The sequence below is a fragment of the Calidris pugnax genome, unplaced genomic scaffold (assembly GCF_001431845.1).
Source record: "Calidris pugnax isolate Ruff unplaced genomic scaffold, ASM143184v1 scaffold377, whole genome shotgun sequence".
NCBI lineage: Eukaryota > Metazoa > Chordata > Aves > Charadriiformes > Scolopacidae > Calidris > Calidris pugnax.
In genome coordinates, this window is record NW_015091128.1 from 42,222 (window position 1) to 62,844 (window position 20,623).

General features: G+C 37.9%; 1 protein-coding gene across 1 annotated transcript in view; it reads right to left on the reverse strand.

Annotated features, from left to right (window-relative positions):
• The window catches only part of CDK13 (cyclin-dependent kinase 13), a 44,406-nt gene extending 24,081 nt beyond the window's left edge, over nucleotides 1-20,325 (reverse strand). The window contains exons 1-5 of the mRNA XM_014958457.1: nucleotides 20,270-20,325; nucleotides 12,454-13,059; nucleotides 9,019-9,186; nucleotides 8,596-8,735; nucleotides 6,462-6,632 (exon numbers count right to left, since the gene is read on the reverse strand). Coding sequence (XP_014813943.1) covers nucleotides 6,462-6,632; nucleotides 8,596-8,735; nucleotides 9,019-9,186; nucleotides 12,454-13,059; nucleotides 20,270-20,325 — 1,141 coding nt within the window. The remainder of the gene's footprint in view (nucleotides 1-6,461; nucleotides 6,633-8,595; nucleotides 8,736-9,018; nucleotides 9,187-12,453; nucleotides 13,060-20,269) is intronic.
• Nucleotides 20,326-20,623: the final 298 nt, after the last annotated feature.

Below are 20,623 nucleotides of genomic sequence, written 5' to 3' on the forward strand. Positions count from 1 at the left end.
CTTTGTATACACGACAAGGAGAACGGCTGGGAAGGGTCAGTGGGATTTCAGAGCTGTTTTAGCAATAATCCCTGAACACAGTCTTCTTGTTTATATGCAAAGGAGCCTCCGTGCCTTGAGCAATTTTCCTGCTCTGCTCCTAGCTCTCAGGATTTTTCACCATCATTTATAACCAGCAATCACAACTGGTACCCTCATGCAAGAAGGAAAGCTGGCAACAATGGAGATAATTTATAAATAAAACAGAGCAGTACCTGGGAGATGACATCCAATTATTTATATTCTCTGCAACTCTCATTAAGAAACATACAATACAACAGTATAAATGCTAAATGTTCCTTCCATATCAGAGCAAGAGCAAATGCACGAATCCATTGCACTTGATCATTACCACCTATTTTCTACCGACATATTATACAATCTCAGAATATTTTTTAAAAAGAAAAGCTGTCAAAGCTGAATCTTCTTCATTGGTTACAAGAAACTATTAGAATTCAAATCTTCATTGGTTACAAGAAACTATTAGAATTAATCTACTAGCCTTGGCAGTCTAACCATTAAAACCTGATTTTCAGTATTACTCCAACTAGATTTTGAAGTGATTGTAGCTGCAAAAAAAGGTATCGATCAGACTAAAATGAAACTTCTGTGAGTTTATTTCTAGACATGGTGCCCTTTGCTGACAGAGAACTAGAGTTTCAGGCAACAAAACAGCTGCATTATTCCACTTGATCGTTTCAAATCTCCATTGCTGCTCATCAGATCGGGGGATCTGATCCCTCATACCAGGGAAAGAAGCTATAGATATTCAGGAAGAAAACAGTCAAGGAAGTCTTCACAAGTGAACTACACCCAGGCAGAATTCTGCTTACTATAGCACAGCCTGAGTTCCAGTTTACAGCATTCTTTAGTTCAATCAAAACAAATATCACACAAACACACATTTCTCAAAGAGGAAAACAGAAAAAATAACTGTTCTTTCTTTTATGAGGTTAAACCATTTGATAGCTTGGAGGTTACGTTTTAAAATGACCCTTTCTCCATGCTAGCTTTGCCCAACATCCACATTTCTGGAAGCAGGGTCATAAAACAACCTAAAGCTCTGTTACAGTAAATTGCATGCAATTCAAATGAACCTAGAATTACTTCTTTGACTTGAACGTTACTCATCTTAACTGCTATTACGTTAAAGACCAGCAGTTCCCAACAAGTAAGCACCTGTGAGGTGGGAGGCAGCCTACAGGCCATTTCCAGATGCTGCAACAAAGCACTAACAGGGGGTTTATACCTGGGGTGCCCCATTTCCTTTGCTAATAACCACCCTGCTCATCTCCATTCCTTCATCCACGGAGATAATAAGAAACCTTAACGTCACGGCATGTTGACAGAGCAGCAGCTGGAACAGCTGAACAGCAGTAGTATCGCCTGCTTCTGAATATGGGATCAGAGACAGCAGCTGAATCAAGCAAGGAGGCACCACAATAAAGAAAGATAACTCACATGGGTGGAAGCAATCCTTGCCTTACTCCTTTTCCTTGCACTTAGAAAAATTCCTTTTTTTGACCATTTTGTCAGTTGAGATTGGTAAGGGGCAGAAAGCAAGATACCAGTTTAGAGTAATTAAAGGATTAACACATCTCCTCCTCCTGTTCATGCATTTCAAGTCATGGAGCTCTAACAGTAGCAGTTTTCTTAACCAAAGCACAAAACGAGCTGGGGTATAATGCTGTAAAGCTATGCATACAAAATAGATAAGCGAACAAAACGTGTCACTGATGATCTGTAAAATACAAAGGGTCTTCTGAGGGGCCAAATAAAAATGAGACAAAGCATACTTTGCATCTTTGTGACACAGGTAGGCTCTGGATTTTTTGGTTTTGGGCTGTCATCAAATCACATAGATCCAACAAAGCAGAACATCAAGTTACACATTTGTTCCCAAAGTCAGATAACAAGTGCTTTGGGCAGAATGATCCAAAAGCCTACCTAGATGACAGTTTTAAGCAAGTATTTTCCATGTGTAACTTCATAGGAACAAAGTTGAGGGTTTCTCAAAATATCTGATAAGATATTTATCAGAGGAACCCAGACACCAGAGGTGCCTTATTTTCATTCAATCCTTGGATATATGCACTACAAGTTCCTAATTTGAGAAACACCAAATAAAGGCATAGCCACTGAATTAATCACATTAAGACTAAAGAAAGTGTCACTGCTGTACTCATTCTACTCATTCTTCCATTTAGATGAAGAAACTCCTTCCACAAAAAAGTCTTCTTCAAGACAAATTTACTCTAATGAAACCAGCATTTATTTTTTTATTTTTCTTTTTTACATTTTCACCCAATATTAAGTTTGTATTTGATGACAGCTTTATTCTCCCATTCCAAGTTCAATTTCATTCTTTTTGGAACAAATCCAACCCAAACTACATGTACATGGAAACATGTTCTGAAATAAGCATACCAGCCACAGGCATACTGAAGCCCCAGAGTAAATACTGTCCTCGTTTCATCACGTACTACAGGAAAAAGAAAAAAACTGAACAAAAAAACTCAAAGCAGTGGAAAAGTAAGCCAAACAGATCTGAAATCTTTGATTAATAGTTAGGGTCTTTTCTAATTTTGCCATAACGTGGATTGAGTTGAAAAGCCCCACAATTAGGTCTGCACTTTCTAGACCAGAGTCCAGTAAGTACAGCACACGCTGGGAAGCACCACTCAAGATGTCACACTATCCCTGAGAACTCAGCTGTAGCATAAAAAAACCCAACTATTTGGGTAAGAAGTTTCTATCAGCTATTTCAAGAGCAGCAATCCACAGATAATCCACACAGAAAAACCAGGAAACTCAAGCTGTGATGTTAACCAGATCTAATGAATTACAGAAACACGCACACAATCCAAACAGATAATCCACACACAGGATAAAAAGACACAAACCCAACAAAAAAGCCCCACAAACAAGCTGTGATGTTAATCAGATCTTTTTTATTAGAGTCCCCCTTGCAAATTTTTACACCCTCCCTCAGGTTCGCAATTGAAAATGCCTCTTCCAGACAAAAGGAGGAAGAGATGTCAGTCAGTCCACCTACTGGTTTTGCAGTCACTCACAAACACACGTTGGGTGGAGAATGGATTAAGGGCAGCCCTACCAAGAAGGACTTGGGGGTGTTGGTGGATAAGGAGCTCAACATGAGCCAGCAACATGCACTCCCAGCCCAGAAAACCAACTCCATCCTGGGCTGCATCAAAAGAAGCGTGGCCAGCAAGACAAGGAAGGGGATTCTGCTGCTCTGTCACTGGTCTGGTGAGACCCCGACCCCACCTGGAGTACTGTGTCCAGCTCTGGAGTCCTCAATACAAGAAGGACATGGACCTGTTGGAACGGGTCCAGAGGAGGGTGACAAAAATGATCAGAGGGATGGAGCACCTCTCCTGTGAGGACAGGCTGAAAGAGTTGGGGTTGTTCAGCCTGGAGAAGAGAAAGCTCCAGAGAGACCTCGTATCGGCCTTCTAGTACCTGAAGGGGCTACAGGAGAGATGGGGAGGGACTCTTTATCAGGGAGTACAGTGATGGGACCAGGCCTAACTGTTTTAAACTGAAAGAGGAGAAATTTAGATGAGACACCAGAAAGAAATCCTTTGCTGTGAGGGTGGTGAGACACTGGGACAGGTTGCCCAGAGAAGCTGTGGCTGCCCCATCCCTGGAGGGGTTCAAGGCCAGGCTGGATGGGGCTTGGAGCAACCTGGTCTGGTGAGAGGTGTCCCTGCCCACAGCAGGGGGTTGGAACTCAATGATCTTGAAGGTCCCTTCCAACTCTAACCATTCTATGATTCTACAAAAAGCTGTCAGGCACACTTGATGTATTTAGTAAAAAGAGATTACAGCAGTCCCATGGCTGGACTGTTGAGCACTTGCAAACAGCTTCTAGCTGACAAAGAGGCAACTGAGAACTGAAGGGCAATCTCGGGTGGCCAAAGAAAAAAAAAAAAAAAAAAAAAAAAAAAAAGAAAAAAAAAAAAAGAGGTATCTAAATCGTATAAATGACAGACTCACTGAGAAAACAAACCAGAGCTGACAACAGTCCATCAAAAGCAAGAATGGTCTTTTTTCCAATGATTCACTTCATTACTGATGAAGTGGCTCAACTAACTTTGCTTATGAGATGTATAGATTTGAATATACATAGGAAATAGCTCTTTGTTTTCAGCTTTTGTTTTGAATCTTGTTTTCTTCAGTTACTGTTGCAGGGAGAATGTCACACAACCTCTCAGACAAAAAAAAAATGTTAAGAGAACCCTCCTATGCAAAACTCTGGTCAAAAGGACATGAACTGAAGTTCATGAATGTGAACTCCAATTAATTTGAAATACCATCATCAAGCGAACAAAAAGGAAAAGCAAAGGAAAGTTTAGCTGTGTTTAGCAGCAGACTTAGTCATAAGCACCAACAGTGTCAGGCTGCTCACGCTACTGTTGAAGACCCACCCTCACCATTGCTCCTGCACCAGCTCACTAGAAGAAAAAGTTTTCCACAAAAATAACCAGCTTTCTCAGATATTAGGAAAATATTTTTATAAATGAGATTTCAGCAGGGTTTTTCGAAGAGTTATATACCAAAAGGTAAGATAAGCATACAACACACATTAAGCATATTCATCAGAGGGCAAAACACTTCACTTCTACCGTAAGCTATGTTTGAATAAGACATCACTACCACTTTTATAATGGCTCCTTCTCAAGCCCAGCAGCCTCCTTTTGTGTTTGCAACGGTTTACCGTGAAAATGACCAAACTTCCTCCCACTTGCATTTGTTCTCTGCATAGACTACAATTTGGCCACAACGTCTCAGCTGTAAATCCCCATCCCACAATGAGCTACTCATTAGAGAAATACAGAATGCAGCGCCTGAAGAAAAAAAAAACAACAAAACCAACCTTCCATCTTTTCACAGACAAATCATAATAGCACAGTCTCATTATCATGCTAATGCCTTCAAGAGACTATCAGAAACTAATTTTATTTGAGCATTTCCAGAGAAGCCCTTTCCCTTGCAATTTTTCTGAAAATCTAATTGTTTTAATAAGCTGTTAAATAAGAAAGAGAAATTATATTGAAAGCAATATCAAAAGCACAAATATAGACTTGGACAAAGAACAGCCACATTTGAAATTAATGAGACACGCAGTTTGAAGTACCCCAAAAAATTTACAATTCAATCCTAGACACGGCACCAAGCAGAAAGGGAGAAAATTAATTAATGAGTCATTAAGTATTAAGTCAAGGCTCAGTGTGGTCTCATTAGCCAAGTAGGTTAGACCTAATTAAAACTCAGTACAAGATTCACATGACAAGCCCAAACTGCGTGTTGCAGACTGTCAGGGTTCAGAGTGGGTGCTGACCACTGAACTTGCAGATATCTAGAGAAACACTTTTGCTGGAGGCTGCTTGCTTTTAAACACAACAAAAAAAAAAGCGTGCCGCTGCTGTATACCTTTCAAGATTCTAAAGATCTAGGACAAAAATACCTAAACTAATTCCTGCTTAATTTTGACAGCCATCTTCTGACTCATCACAACGTCACCTGGTGTTTCTGCTGGCTGTGCAGTGCACGGGGTGTTTCCTACCCGTGCTGGTGCTGGGCATGCTGTGGAGAAGCAGGGAAGAAGCAGAGGTACCACATTCCAAACACCTTCTCTTAAGCAAACCATGTGCTTTATAAGACTTGCACCCCCCCAAAAAATGGCTTCCAAAGACAAAATGACCACTCCAATATCAGAAGCACCAAGACAACAACACTGCATTATGTCCATTCCGTTTGCTTGCTTCTCTAGGCAAAGGAGGTTGCAGTAACTAAAACAAGCCAAACTTAACACTGAAGAAACCAAAAAAAAGTAAAAGTCTGTACGCCTTCTATCTGGGGGAAAAACACTGCTACTACCAGACAAATCCTGCTTTTTATTTTTGTCATTTATCCTCCTTCTGGCCTTCAAGAGACATATGCCCAATTACGAAAAAAGTAACTGAAGCACAGTTCAAATAAAACCAACGCCTAAAATGAAATGCATTTCTTCAGGATTGAGCCTACAATACTCTTAAATCATAGGAGAAAATACTACCAGGAAAACAAAAAGCTGACAAAGCTCACAAGAGCTTCCTCTTGTTGTTTGCCTCCTTAATCCATTAGTGTCAAGGAGTCAAACATCTATTCCTCTCCAGCAAAACTGGAATCAAGGTATACATATTTTTAACCCATAAAATATTTGCAGAAATATTTCCATGAGCAAAAGGCGTAGCTGAGTTAAATAAAGAACTTTTAATTAGCAATTAAGTCAAAATTAAAATCCCTTGTCAAGCATCACCATTTGCAAAATATTTTGCATAACTTGAAATCCAGCATACCAGACTACCATATTAAGAACGGGACCAGAGCAAGCTATCCCTGTGTCACCTACATACCTTTGTCCTTCTTGAAGTCCAAAGCATCTTCCTTATCTGTCACTATTTCCTTCATGTTGATAATGCTTTGATGATTAAGCTGTCGAAGAATCTTTATCTCCCGAATAGCTGTAATTGGAAACCCTTCCTTTTCGTTATCCAGACGTACTTTCTTTAGTGCCACCATTTCCCCTAAAATAAAATTTAAATAAAAAGCATTAAGATTGGCAACAAAACTATAGGCTTTAGTTCTAGGTTTGCTTGTTTTTAAAATCCTTCCCATTTGTTGCTATTTCTGAACAGATTAAATAGTGAACGTTTTGATGCTGGCAAAAAACACTATGCTCAATGGAAAACGAATTAAACATTGTTGGGAAACAATCACATGGAAGAGAAAAACTATAAATGAGAATTTTCAGCTACCCTCTGTAAGGCCTGCCTTCTTCCTCCTGCATACTTTACCTGTGTGTGATATTTCACGCTGGGTCTATCAATAAACCCCCATATGAGAGGGATTATCACCAGCAGCTTTAGAGATAGAGGCCTATGTCTGCTCTGGATTTCCTATTACTACATCACAACAGGTCAGAATGCATATATCTAACCAGAAATACCACATGGTTCAAGATACAAGGTAGACAGCTGAAGAGTTCTCAAATTCATCAGTATGATTTCCACAAGCAGAAGCGTCACTGCCATGTTTAAAGTGTGTATATTATTTTACTACAGGCCGGGCTGGATGAAGCTAGATTCTGCAAAAGGGCAGGAGCATGAGCTACTCAAGATGGAAGATAACTAAAAACACTGCCAACTCAACCATTTTGTCTTGGAAGTTTATTGACAGGTAATCTTGGTTGTCTCTAAAAAGGACTTAACCCTACACCAGTGCAAAAGACACATACACAATAGATCACATTCCAGTAAGACACAAGATCCACTTGCTTGTCAATAAGGTATCTCAAAAGCCATAATGCCACTCTTCAGGCAGGATTTGAATCCAAAGCTAGTGGAAGGTTTGCTACAACCGCATGGACCCATTCAATAGAGAGAGCAACAACTTCCGCTGGAGGTTAAGAAGTGACTGCCACACACAAATAACCTGAAGCTTGCCAAAGAGGCAACATGGTTATGATAGAATTAAAAACTTAAATGTGCAAAGAATAGAATCCCAGGAGATTCCCAGGAATCCCTAACAACCATTTGCAATAGTTCCCAAGGTAGAAGGTAGAAAATAAAATCTATGACAGGTCAACTTAAGACCTAAAGTTTTCAAACTGAGACAAACACAGACGAAGAATGAAAAAGGCATTATAATTACACTCCTTATTCCTCTGGAGATGAGACAGAAGGAACTGAGGCTGGTATATGATCCTATGTGTGATTCAGTTACTGGTGATGTAGAAAATTATCCAGCATTCAAAGCACACACAGATAAGCCAGAAGGGCAAGCAGTCCCACAAAGAACTACTAATTGAACATAAAAAGATCAAGCAACACACAGCAGGTAGGAAGAACCCATTTCAATGCATTAGCCATTTAGAAGCAGTGACAACATTCTTACCTATCATAGCTGTGACTGCTTGCTCATCGAGCAACAGTTTTAACATGATCTTTAAAAATTATGTCACTGTTGTAAAGTCACTTACACCGCAAGAAAAACACCCAATATGCAACACTTGAGGGCTGTGCTGCACAGAGGGAGATTCTCTTCTTCCTCCCAGCTTGTGACTATTGGAGTATGAACAAAAATGGCTAAATCTGATGCATAGCTTCTTCACCCCTACATCCCTTTAACAACTTCATTATTCTTCATCAACCTGTCTAGGGTGCTATTTCGTTTCCCCAGAGTATTTACCCTCTCTTCTTCACTAGCTCAATTATACACGGAGCATCAAAACTTAAGAAATAAGAATCAGAAATTAAGACTACTCAGCTGGCTTTCAAACACAACGTTACAGATAAATAATTTTCCAAGGCAGCAAAAGATTATTTCTCACTTAGACAAATACTAGATTTAAAACTGAACAAACAAACCAACAACTAAAAACTTTCCGAGCATCAGAGGACAGAATATCCCAAATTTTACTCAGTATAAAACCAAAACATCCTGTTCACTTTTGAATTGCGGGATTATATTGACTTTTTCTGAACTTACCTGTGTCTTTATCTCTTGCTTTGTAAACTTGCCCGTAAGTGCCTTCACCAATAATACCAATTATATCAAATTTATCCACACAGCGCTTTCCCCAGTCTATTTCTTTTTCTTTCGTTTCACCGTGTCGTGGTCCACATATTCTAGAAAACAACAAGCATTTCTAAGAATCCAGCTAATATATCTAAGGATTGCCTTAACTTTGAAAAACCCCTCCGCATGAAATATTTATGAGACATTATTAGATAACTGCCTTACTACCATTAAGTGACAATAAACCATGCAGTTTGATTCAAGCCTCATTAATATTTAAAAGCCTCATTAAAAAGCAGAATTCTTTTGAAAATACTATATTTTAAAGAAACTACTACCACTTCTACTTGCTTGACGGGCTTTAAAAAAAAAAAAAAAGCCTAATAAACATACTTTGGTCTTCTCTTGCTGTGTAATTGAACTGCTGGTTTCTTTTCTTCAGGACTTTTGGATAAGTCAGCTCCTCCAGGCAACTCGGGTGGAAGCGGCAAGTCTGCAAGCAGATGGCGAAGCTTCTTCTCTGCTTCTTTAACTGTCTTCACTGAAATATTCTCTCGCAAACTACTAAAAAAAGACACAATTTTCCTAATAAGTTGAACACAGTCGAATGATATCAACCTACATAAAGGAAACCCTATCGGTGTTACTTCTTTAAAATACATTCTAGGCTGTCGATGCATCAACATTTGAAATCTCTGCTCTTAGAATTTGTAGGCCTTTATGTTTTCCAAATGGCTCACAAACAGCTCTCTGGAAGACGCACAGTGGACTACCAAAATTCTACAGAAACTATGAAATGGGATCTTTTTGGTGAAAGCTGTGGTTAGATGACACAGCAAGCCTTATCAGACCAGATCTCTTCTGCTACACAATCTTCTTTACAAGCTTATGTCCTAGACTATTAAGAATATTTAGAGTTGAGGTGCTGTCAAACATCAGAAGTGTAGAAAATCTGTACTCTTGACTAACTTCTCATATAAAAGAGAAGATTATCCTTAATCCAGTTCTCTATAAAGTTGGTCTCCAGAGATAATGAGCTTCACAGTTAGAGTAACTCTGCAGGGCACAACGAGGCAGTCCACATCACTTCATTTACAGATTCCAATCTCATACATTTGCTGAAACACTCCAGATTCAACACATTTCTAGTGATCAGCATGCAAATCAAGTAGAAAAATAAAAATCAGATGAAAAAATGACTGTTTTTCTGACATGGTTTACTGATATCTGACCATTTATTAACCATCACCCATCACCCATCACACCAGATACTGACAATCTCTGCCTTGAGAAAAATCCAAACACATGTATAGCAACTTCTTCCTTTAACAACTACTAGGTGTAATAACTTAGAGATTCTCTTCCCATTCTAACAGGGAAAATCTGGAAACACCATACTTTCTGCAGGGTTTTTTTTTTAAACACATTGTCCCATTTTACCAGAACCTCCTAGATTTGTGCAGCTACTACATATCCAGCCATTTTAAAGCCAGGACCATCACTAAACTTTATATAATTACACAACCCTTTCTCCCACAAAGGACTCTTGTACAGTATCCTCTCTTTACATTTCAAATTTTTTCATTGCATCAAGAAAACTTCCTGTCATGCTTTGAGGGGACATTTTCCAAGACAGCTGCACTTGCCAAATCACACTATTTACTGTCAGCATCCTTTTCTGGGAACCTTTTCTGGAGCTTTATCTGCAACTTCTTACCTACAGAGTTTCACAGATAAAGCAGGAACCTCTCTAAATGGAAAGACCTTGCTGTCTTCCATCATGGAGAATGCATATTTTCGTTCTTATGTTAATTGCAATTAGCAATTTTTATGTATTTATATAATGCATTTCGGTGTTTTGCGTATGTCTGTGCTTCCCCATGAAAAGAGAACACTTGAATGCCTTCTGCTGTTCCTCAAGCTGCCACTGCCTGAATTTAAAGAAGCACCTCAAGGAAACACATACTGTCCTCATCACAAATTCAACGGTTAGCACGCTATGAAGAACAAACCACCTTTGGGCAGCACACGCTATTATCATGGTAAAGAAAAAAACCATTAATTTTCAAGTTCATCTATTTGTATCTCTCTCACAAGTTTGCCCCCAGACTTTCAATATGAGTGAACGTAGAATATATGAGAGGTTCTGAACCAGATTCTAGAGTGGTACATGAAAACAGGGGCAGTCAAGAGCAGTGTCTTTTTTTAGGTCTGTTAAATCACGTCATTGACTGTAGAATATGAGAGGTTCTGAAACAGACTCTAGAGTGGTACATGAAAACAGGGGCAGTCAAGAGCAGTGTCTTTTTTTAGGTCTGTTAAATCACGTCATTGACCACCGGAACAATCTTCCCTTTCAGCTACCCTACAGCAGTGGTTTTGCAACACTGCTGTTCCTTTAGGTAGTTTGTGGGTTTATCAGATTCTTACTCAACTTCACAACTGACGTGACATTAGAAACCAGCCAGTTCTGCGTAGCGTCAAGCTTTGTTGGCACAATTTCCCAACAGTAGCTCTGAGCCCAAGGTAAATACCTTTTTGCCCTCCTCCCCCCTAAAAAAACATGGATCATTTTTCTGTGATGACTTAAGCTTTATCATGGCTTGTAATCACAACCATTCGGATCTGAAGTTTATAACATCCTACAGGCAAAACTAAGCAAAGCATAAATGATGTTTTATTACTTGCCATTAACCTTTCTAATGCAGCTGTTCGCAAGCATTAGGCTTTTTTTTTTCCTTGATAATAAGCCCAATGCTGATAGAACCATTCAATCACAGGTAAACTTCTCTGCACAGTTTAGCTATACTTAAACCAGTTATTACCTTAAAAAATATAAGTAATTATAAGATTATCGCAATTAACACTGCAAAGCCAGTTACATATCTAGTTAAACTAGTTACCCTAGATCAAAGAAACAGTAGACACTTCTCAAAGAACCGAAGTTCTCTTCTCCACTACATCACCAAAACTGTAAGAAAAATAGTAAATTACTTCTCAACAGCTTAATTTTCCAATAATAATCACAGCATGTATTCTCTGTTAAGATTATGAAGAGACTTAACGTAGTCTAAGCTCAGACAATACTTGGAATATAGACACGAATTTCTTCACTGCAGACCAATTTTTATACTTCAAAAGTTAACACAAATGACAAGCCATGAACCTCTGAATTTCTTCACTACAGACTTCAGAAGTTAACACAAATGACAAGCCATGAACCTCACTTCCATTATAAACAAAATTATATTGATCCGAGATAATTTATACTGAAATAATGCATAGCCATAAAAAATTGCCTTCCAAAGGAAAGGGAATCTTTACCTCAAACCCCAGTTAAGTAAACAAAATTATATTGATCCAAGATAATTTATACTGAAATAACGCACAGCCATAAAAATTTGCTTTCCAAAGGGAATCTTTACCTCAAACCCCAGTTAATTTAAGAATTTTCACATACTGTTACTGAATTCAACTTTTCCCCAGTAGTTACGTGTTTGTACCAAACTTGAAATCTTGAATGCATCCTTGCATTAGTTCCAAAGCTATTATCTACCACAATTTTAAACCATCTCTTTAGTGAATCTTAAAAGATTCCTCCTAGACTAAATATTTTTCTTTTCAAGAACCAGTTAAATTATTTTTTTAAGATCAAATTCCTTTAATTATGTGAAACAACTGAAGAGCAAGTACAGACTACATAATGCATCAGCCCAATCTAGTATTTGCTAGATTGCATTTGTTTTCCAAAGGAAATAACAACGACAATAATAATAATAAAAAAAAGGAAGAGACAACCTCATAATGCAAATCTATGTCACAACTCACCTATCAGTTTCTTTATCTTCAGGCAGCGTGGGAGGCAAAGGCAAGGGTGGCAGTGTGGAGGTTGGTAGTGCAACGATACGATCCTTCTCCTTGGTTACTACACTGGGTGTACTCGGTTTGCTTTTCTCTTTTACAGTGACCGGCGGCTGTTTGACAACAGTTACTTTATTCTCTTTTACCGCTGTAGGTTTCTGCTTAGTAATTTTGTCTGCAATTAAATTATTTTCCCCTTTTGCTTCAGGAAGCGAGACCTTTGCTTTTGCCTTATCGTTTTTCAAATTGGCGCTGCTCGTCGGAGAAGGTGTATGCTCAGTTTTTATTTTCTTCAGGTCCTTTACATTGTTCACTTGAGGCGCACTTACAGCAGTGTCAGTGGTTCCCTTAGTAGGTGTCGAAGTATTGGAAGCTTTGGCGCTGGCTTTGGCTGCCTCAGCAGCTCTTGCTTTTTTGTTTTTGTTCAGCTCAGCAGCCAGGCTACTCTTCAAAGTCAATGTACTTGGAGAAATACTTGAATGACGACTTCTGGATCTAGACAATCTGTGTCTGCTCCGAGACCTTGAGTGCCTTGATGAATATGGACTTCTGCTTCGAGATTTTGCTGATCTCCTGTTTCAAAAAAGTAAAGGTTTACACAGTAAAAATTTAGCCTAGCTGCTTTCTCAGACTATCTGTTTTTCTGGCAAACTACTTTTTTTTAAACCAACTATTATCACCATGTTTATAGAATAACCAAAAGTCTATGAAATAGGAAAGATCAGGCACAAATAAAAAAAAAATACTAATCACTCAAGATTCTACACCCAAACAGGTTGTTAGAAAACATTAAAGCTTTCTTAGATATAGTTTCTCCCATTAAAGAACCACAAAATACAAGCAAACCCATAGAACAGACACATTCCTTTTTCCTCACTACTTCTCAGAGATACTTTTCTCCTTTAAACCAAAGCTGATCCTACAGAAATTGTGCAAACACCTTCAGTACATGCAGTATTTGAGAAAAATTCAGCAGGTTACCTAATCAGAATTCAACAAAATTAAATTCATGTTACAAGATGACAAGAAAAAAAATCTAAATACAACACTTAAGCACTAATTGTAGCAACCTCAGTTTCACTTTCACAATTATCACTAAAGTTATTTAAAAATACTGACTAAAGGCTAAAATGTAACCAACTGAAAGACAACAATGATCCTTAGCTTTCCTTTCTCAAAATTTAAAACCAAAAAGTACTCAATACTTCTCATAACTACAGATAAGTAAACATAATCCACAAGCAGGCCTATGCTATGACCACATCAAAATAAAGAGGCTAATAGATAGGGGGAAAAAAAATATCTAAGCCATCTACAAAATCATAGCAGGAAAACCACCTAGAATGAGGGCAGGGGGTGGGGAATCTTACTGTGGAAAAATACCATTTAATATGAATTATTTTTCATTCAATTTTTCAAAGGGATAGCCTAATTTGCCTAGTAGTTTTCATTCAGTTCCTCATTAAAAAAAAACAACAAAATGGGAAAAAACATAATTGAGATGAAGGGCATGAGAACAAGTAGCCTAATCCACTGCTACCACACAGAAACGTTATGAAACAAATGAAATTAACTGTGGGAGTTTTAATCCATTTTACCATACTAAGAATAGCCAGGGTATTCATCAGATTTACAAGTATTCTCTTGATTAAAATTTGATGGAAATCTATTTTTCTTGAGTATATCACTTCAAGGGAAAGAAAAACTATAATCAAGATAATAGCAATGTATTCATCAGCTGGACAAAGAAAAAAGTATCAAGCAATAGCAAAAAAAAAGATTTCTTGGAGATACAAGAACTTCCGAGTTCAAAATACAGCACCAGTGTATCGAGGCTGTCAAAATTTAAAGAAAAAAAGAAAAAAAAGCCAACCACAATCATTAGGGTCAGTATTTCATTTTAGCAACAATTAAATTAAGTTTTAATTATCAGTATAAGAAATTACATTGCATTGTTTCAACCGAACAAATATTTAACATTGTACAATGATGTTTCTATTTCATGTGCAATATCGACTAATTTCCAAATTTACACTGTTTTTCTGCATTATAAAATGTCTTCTGTCTAAAGCAATGTAAAAATTCATTGAGCTAAGTCAAGATTATGTACGTGTGATTCAAAACAACATGTAGGCACATTATACACTATAACACAAGCTTCAAAATTCTATAGTTAAAACTGAAATTTATCCAACTAGCCAGAGACCCTTGAACAAAAAAAGAAAGAAACACAGGAAAATAAAATAAAACTGAAAAAAATCAAACCCCACATGAGGACAAGTCTTGGAAACTAACACAGTTCAATGCTATGCCAGGAAGCAGGTTTTATAGGATTTTCTGGCATGGGAGGATAAGTAATAACAACAACAGTAATAGTAATTATAATTATTATTATCATTTTTACACTTTAATTTAAAAAAGTGGTACAATTGTGTTCTCTGAATTTTCAAGCAAAATCCGAGGTTTTGGTTCACTTTGGTAAGGAGATATTAATGTCTATTAAAACCAAGTAAAAACACAGTATCAGTCTGAAAAATTCCCTTGAAAATTCACTTGTGGTCCATTATGCAACACGTCGCTGAAGTTATTTTTCTCATTACTAGTTTGGAAATCTAAGTACTAAATCCCACAGAAAAATTTCAGAGGCTTGGCCAAACTGAAGTAAAAAGTACAAAGTTCCATAATATAGAGGGCTGGTGGAGCAGAAAGAAGCAAGAGGAGGGCTGAGATTATCCACACTATATATATATACACACATACACACGTTTCAAATTCTAGGCCAGAGCTCTCCTCACACTGTCATCTCCATTTTTGAGAGGAATTATTATAATATATATATACACACATTTCAAATTCTAGGCCAAAGCTCTCCTCACAATGTCATCTCCATTTTTGAGAGGAATTATTATCTGAAGCCGAGGTATATACTGCTACAGATCCACACCGGCTGTAGAATCAGTATAATTATATTTCTCCAGCATCAAGCACAAGCTAATTAGCCCCATTAGTCCTAAAATGACTTCCACAAAGGATGCATCATTTGCGAGGACGTCACCGACTTGGTCTTGGAAAACATTTGCTTGCACATCTTGTTCCTACACCAGCTATTTTAAGCTTATTTACCTATAGAACAAAGCCTCCATCCCAAGGACCTCATTGCAACCTGCCTCATCTGTATTATTTTTTTAACACTTAAGATAAGCATTAGAAAGACTTTTCTTTAAAAAGACCCTAAAGGTCTCCAAATCAGTTATGTTTCTTTCATAAGTACAATTTCTGGATTTTCAGAGGGGGATTGGGTTAGGTTTTGGTGGTTGTTTTTTTTTTTAAAGGTGTCTCATATAAAGAAATCTATGTCACAAAAAGAAATATGGACATAATTCCACAAGCATTAGAAAAGAGCCTAAAACACTGCAGCTGCTGAGACAGCATGCCTGTTTCCATTCCACTTTGGTTCAAAATAGAACAGGTTCATTTAAATCACTAATAAGGATGAAATGAGAAATTCTGTTCAAATTAGTGACTACAAATTCTCACCTGATGAGCTACTGTAAGCTGGTGGGGAAGAGGCAGCTTTGAAAAGCTGGGGCAAAGATAACCATAACCTCAATCTTTATCCTTTCCTCAAAAACAAACATGTAAGGAAGCAAATCATCAACAGTGGTTTGATGTGCATATTTTACCAATGTGAGTCAGGAGAACCTGGGACATGGATTTACGCAAGCTCAGCAAAAATCCATCATTCTCTGCCCCAGGTTTCACACCCAAATGAAAATAGCATAATTTTCTCATGTCAGAACTGCATCCACGTAGGAGCCAGCAGTATTTTACCAATGTGAGTCAGGAGAACCCGGGAAGTGAACATGGATTTATGCAAGCTCAGCAAAATTCCATCATTCTCTGCCCAAGGTTTCACACCCAAATGAAAATACCATAATTTTCTCGTGTCAGAACTGCATCCACGTAGGAGCCAGCAAATACACATGCACACAAATATTCCAGTTTCAGTTCCAGTATGTACTACAGCCCCTAACAAAAGATCAAAATGATAGTAACCTAGTTATGAAATATGTTGACTTAAGTATAACCCCTGCACTGGTTTAATTTTTCCAAAAGTTGTTCGTTATTTGATTTTATGTCAGGAAAAAAAATTAAAAGTATGTTGCATTATGTCTGTGCTAATAATAAAGTAGAACTTCCTTTGGTATCCCAAAGGCTTTTGCAAGAATCGCTTGCTGTACCTTGTCCACTGTGCTAGACCCAAGAGAGTTACAGCCAAAAAAATTAACATTTTCAACTAAAGAAACAAACGCTGAATCTTAAGTAAAAGGCAAATTTGTGAAAGTGCTAGTTATTCAAGTTACAATGATAAAATCCAATGTTTTCATAAACTTAATTAACGATCTCTTCAAATATTCAACTATCATTTTCTTTCATCAGCATCGGTTCAAAAGTTCCAAGAGAACCTTCCAGACCAGACAAAACTTATGCACAAGTTTCCATCTGTAAAAATGGCACAAAACCAAAACTAGGGACATTTACAAGCCTTCCCTCGGAAGGGTATTCAGGACTCTGAGAGTGGATTGTGTTATAGGTAAGAAAAGCAGCCAATTCACTCTTGAGAGGTAACTCTCATTTGACATAAACGGGCTCACACAATAGCCAGTGTCTGCCATTTAACAGGACACTGACATTTTACAGGGAACCCTCAAAAAATACCAGGAGAGCCATCCGAAATACACAGTACTCTCTAAACCTTCCACCAGATTTCTATTCCACGAGTGTGAGCACCTGCATCCACGCATCCATAAAATGCCTCACGTGACATTCACTTGCCACCAACTATCTAATCTTTAATTAGGAGTTTGTTTTTAACACAGCAAACAGGAACAGTGGCTCCAACTGCACAGAACCGTGTTGGAAAACGGCAAACAAATCCAACAAAACAATCCAAACCTTTTTCCCCGTGCGTACTAAACCTTAGGGCCACATCCAAAGGTCTCAAACCAAAACCATCAGCATCTCCTGGGAGCACATATGGGGAGAGACTACAAAGAAGCCCCCATTTCAGGTTAAGTTTGATGCAATTCTTCTTCCTATTTGCACCCAGAATTTCTGCCTCATTTACCTTTGCCACGTTTAGCCATTAACAGTCTTCTACCAGCATCCTGAATTCACTGCACACAGGTCTACATCCCTAGATAGATTATAATTGCCAGACTTCATGAAATCATAAAATAAAAATCACTTCTGAACCATATACAGATTTCAATAAGTTTTTATATATGGAGGAGAAAAAAAACAAAAAGGCAAAAACTCATTTTCCTAAAAAACATATCAGTAGCACTAGCCTGCATCAGAACTAAAAAGTTCTTGACATAAAGCTGCTTTTTTCCTCCCCCCCCAGAGACAGCAACAAAGGAGACGAGGAGCACAAGTAGATTAGCTGCAAAGGGAAATTGAACTAATTACATGATATTATGTGCAGCTATAAAATCAAACCAGAAAAAATAGCTCAAGACATTATCTACAAAACACATATAAGAAGAGGCGGATTTAAAGAAAATGATAAGGGGAAGAAAGCACTAGTAAGGAAGTCACCCTGAAACCCAAACTCAGCACTGCTTTCCTCCTTTTTTTTCAGATGAACAAAAAGAATTCTTTCCCCTCTCCCTGCAGCCCAAGAAATATTAATTTTAAAAAATGTTGGTTTAGCTATCAGTTTTTTCTTTTTAATATTTTTTGCCTAGATTTTATAAAATACGCTGGTATTTGTTCTTTTTTCTCCTCTTAATTAATACAATGTATTTATTCACTATAAAAACCTACTTAAGATACCAAAATGTTGTAAATTAGTTACGAGTCTCAAAAGCGTTACAGTGTTCCTCCTTCTTGCAATGCAATATTCTATTGTACTTCGCTGGCTAACTTTGCAGTTACCAAACAGTAGATTTATTAATGAATTTAACAGAAAAAAAAAAAAAGTCTAGTGATGTAACAGCACTTACATTCTCAAGCACAGAATGCAAGAATTCCAAACAGCAACTTAAAAGCTAAAATGCAAAATTTTAACACTTTAGATTTAAACCCAAATTTTACTACATCAATAGCACAGAGGAAAGAAAAATAAGCATTACACACGTCAGATTCTCAGGAAACAGTTCTTGCTCAGTTTACGTGTTTTTCCTGACATGCTATTTTTTTAAAAGTGCTTCTGTCTTTCCCATTCCAATCCTCCCTTGATTTGAATAATAATAATAAAAAAAAAGTATTGCATTTTATTGACAAATCGGAACAGTCACGTGTTATCTTCTCATGTTTATAAACTTGAAAACCTCTTTTCTTCTTAACCGCTTTAAGAGCAAGCTAAATCCCAACGCGCTAGTTGCTAGCTATGTGTGTCACCTAAGTGCAACCAGTATTATACTGGGCATTTATCAGGGTCTATGCAGTTGAACAAGGGAACTGATTTTGTCAGTAACTTTTTGACAGGACACAACACAAAGGCATTTGTGAGAATAAAAGTGGAAAAAACAAGAAACCAAACAGACAGAAGGAGGTTAAAACACGCACTTGTAGCCCAGCTCTTTCATTAACTACCAGCAAACGCTGTGCTACTGAGTAAGCACTGTCATCTTCCCCTGCATGGTAAGGTCAGAGTGTAATTGAAAAGGGATACCTAAATTTAATCAATTGGCTTCATTGTAGATCTTCCGAGACATTTACAATCACTCAGTAATCACCTTGACAAAACATTCTAGTTCACGGTACAGCCCTTCTATGCTGCAGTAGCTGGCAAAAGTATAATTCAGTTTTTTTAAGCTGTAACAGTAATAGCACTCTCACTTGATACCTTTTTAATTAATATTTTCTCTAGCCTCTAGCTCAAGGTTATATTCTAAGCACCTCTGCAACCAACCACCTACTTAGCTGCTTCGTGTATGAAGACTGCAGAACTTGCTTTACCGATTCAAACCATTCAAACCCCTTTCAAAGGGTCTCCAATACATACAGCATAGGAATACTGAAAAAAATCTGAACAAGAGTTTCACTTGTTTCTGAAATCTGTTTTACAACCCCCTGTCCTCAGAGGAGAACTCTGCCTACGAAGAAATCAAACAGCAGAAAGCCAAGTCAATTCAAACGCTGTGTTCTAAACACAGTCATTTTTTTTTCCAATGAAGTCCCTTCCCACAATAAGGAAAGCAGCAGCGTAACAAGGAAGAGGAAAGGCACGTCAGCACGGCTGGGCAAAAGGCAAAGTCCACTGCCAAGCAGCAAAACAAATCTTAATAAATTCAGAATATGTACTAGAGTGAGAGCCTCTGTAGGCACTGGAAAAAATCAGCTATTCCCAACAGTGAAAACCTAGTTTCACATTTTAAATTGTGCAAAGTAGTTTTCCTAAACAAGATTAGAGAGCTTTAGGTGAAACAATCTAGAGGAAAAACCATCTGAACCTCTCTCCTGCTCCTCTAAGTCCAAAAGTAGCAGAATTACCAGATTCAAAGTTATTTTTCTATCAATGCACGCATGAAACCATGTCTTCTCCATGAAGTGGGCATTCAGTACGTGAGCATGCATGTCACCATTTTCACTATACTTGTTTCGGGTTTTGCACGTCATCGATCCATACTTTGCAGAGCCTCAGTACTACAGACTAGCTACAGCTGGAGAACGAGAGGGCTCTGTAGTACCAGTAGGAAAAGAAATCTTGTGCTTTTCCTGCAAGTCCCATCCCCGCAGACAGTAGTACTACACTAGTAGTGCCCCACCCACTTACTTTTCTATAGGCAGCTGGGTAGGTGTATCCAAATGTGGAAAAATGCGATTACTCATCTGCGCAGCTCACTGCATTCAATGTGTGATCACATAGCATATGACCTGACTGAAGTTATGAAAAAATAGTTCTTCTCTTCCTACAACTTCATCCTGAACTAGTTTCCGCAGAGAGACCGTCTTTTGTCAACTACAGAGTTTTCTTCTCTCCCTCCTGCCCCCAATCTTTTTCCTTCTGATTTTTTTTTTAATCCAGTGAGTTTACCAGTAGAGAAATAAATAACCTCATCGTTTTAGTATTATGGAGGAATTTCCACTTTGAAAATGTGCATGTGCTACTTTAGAACTACTATCCACA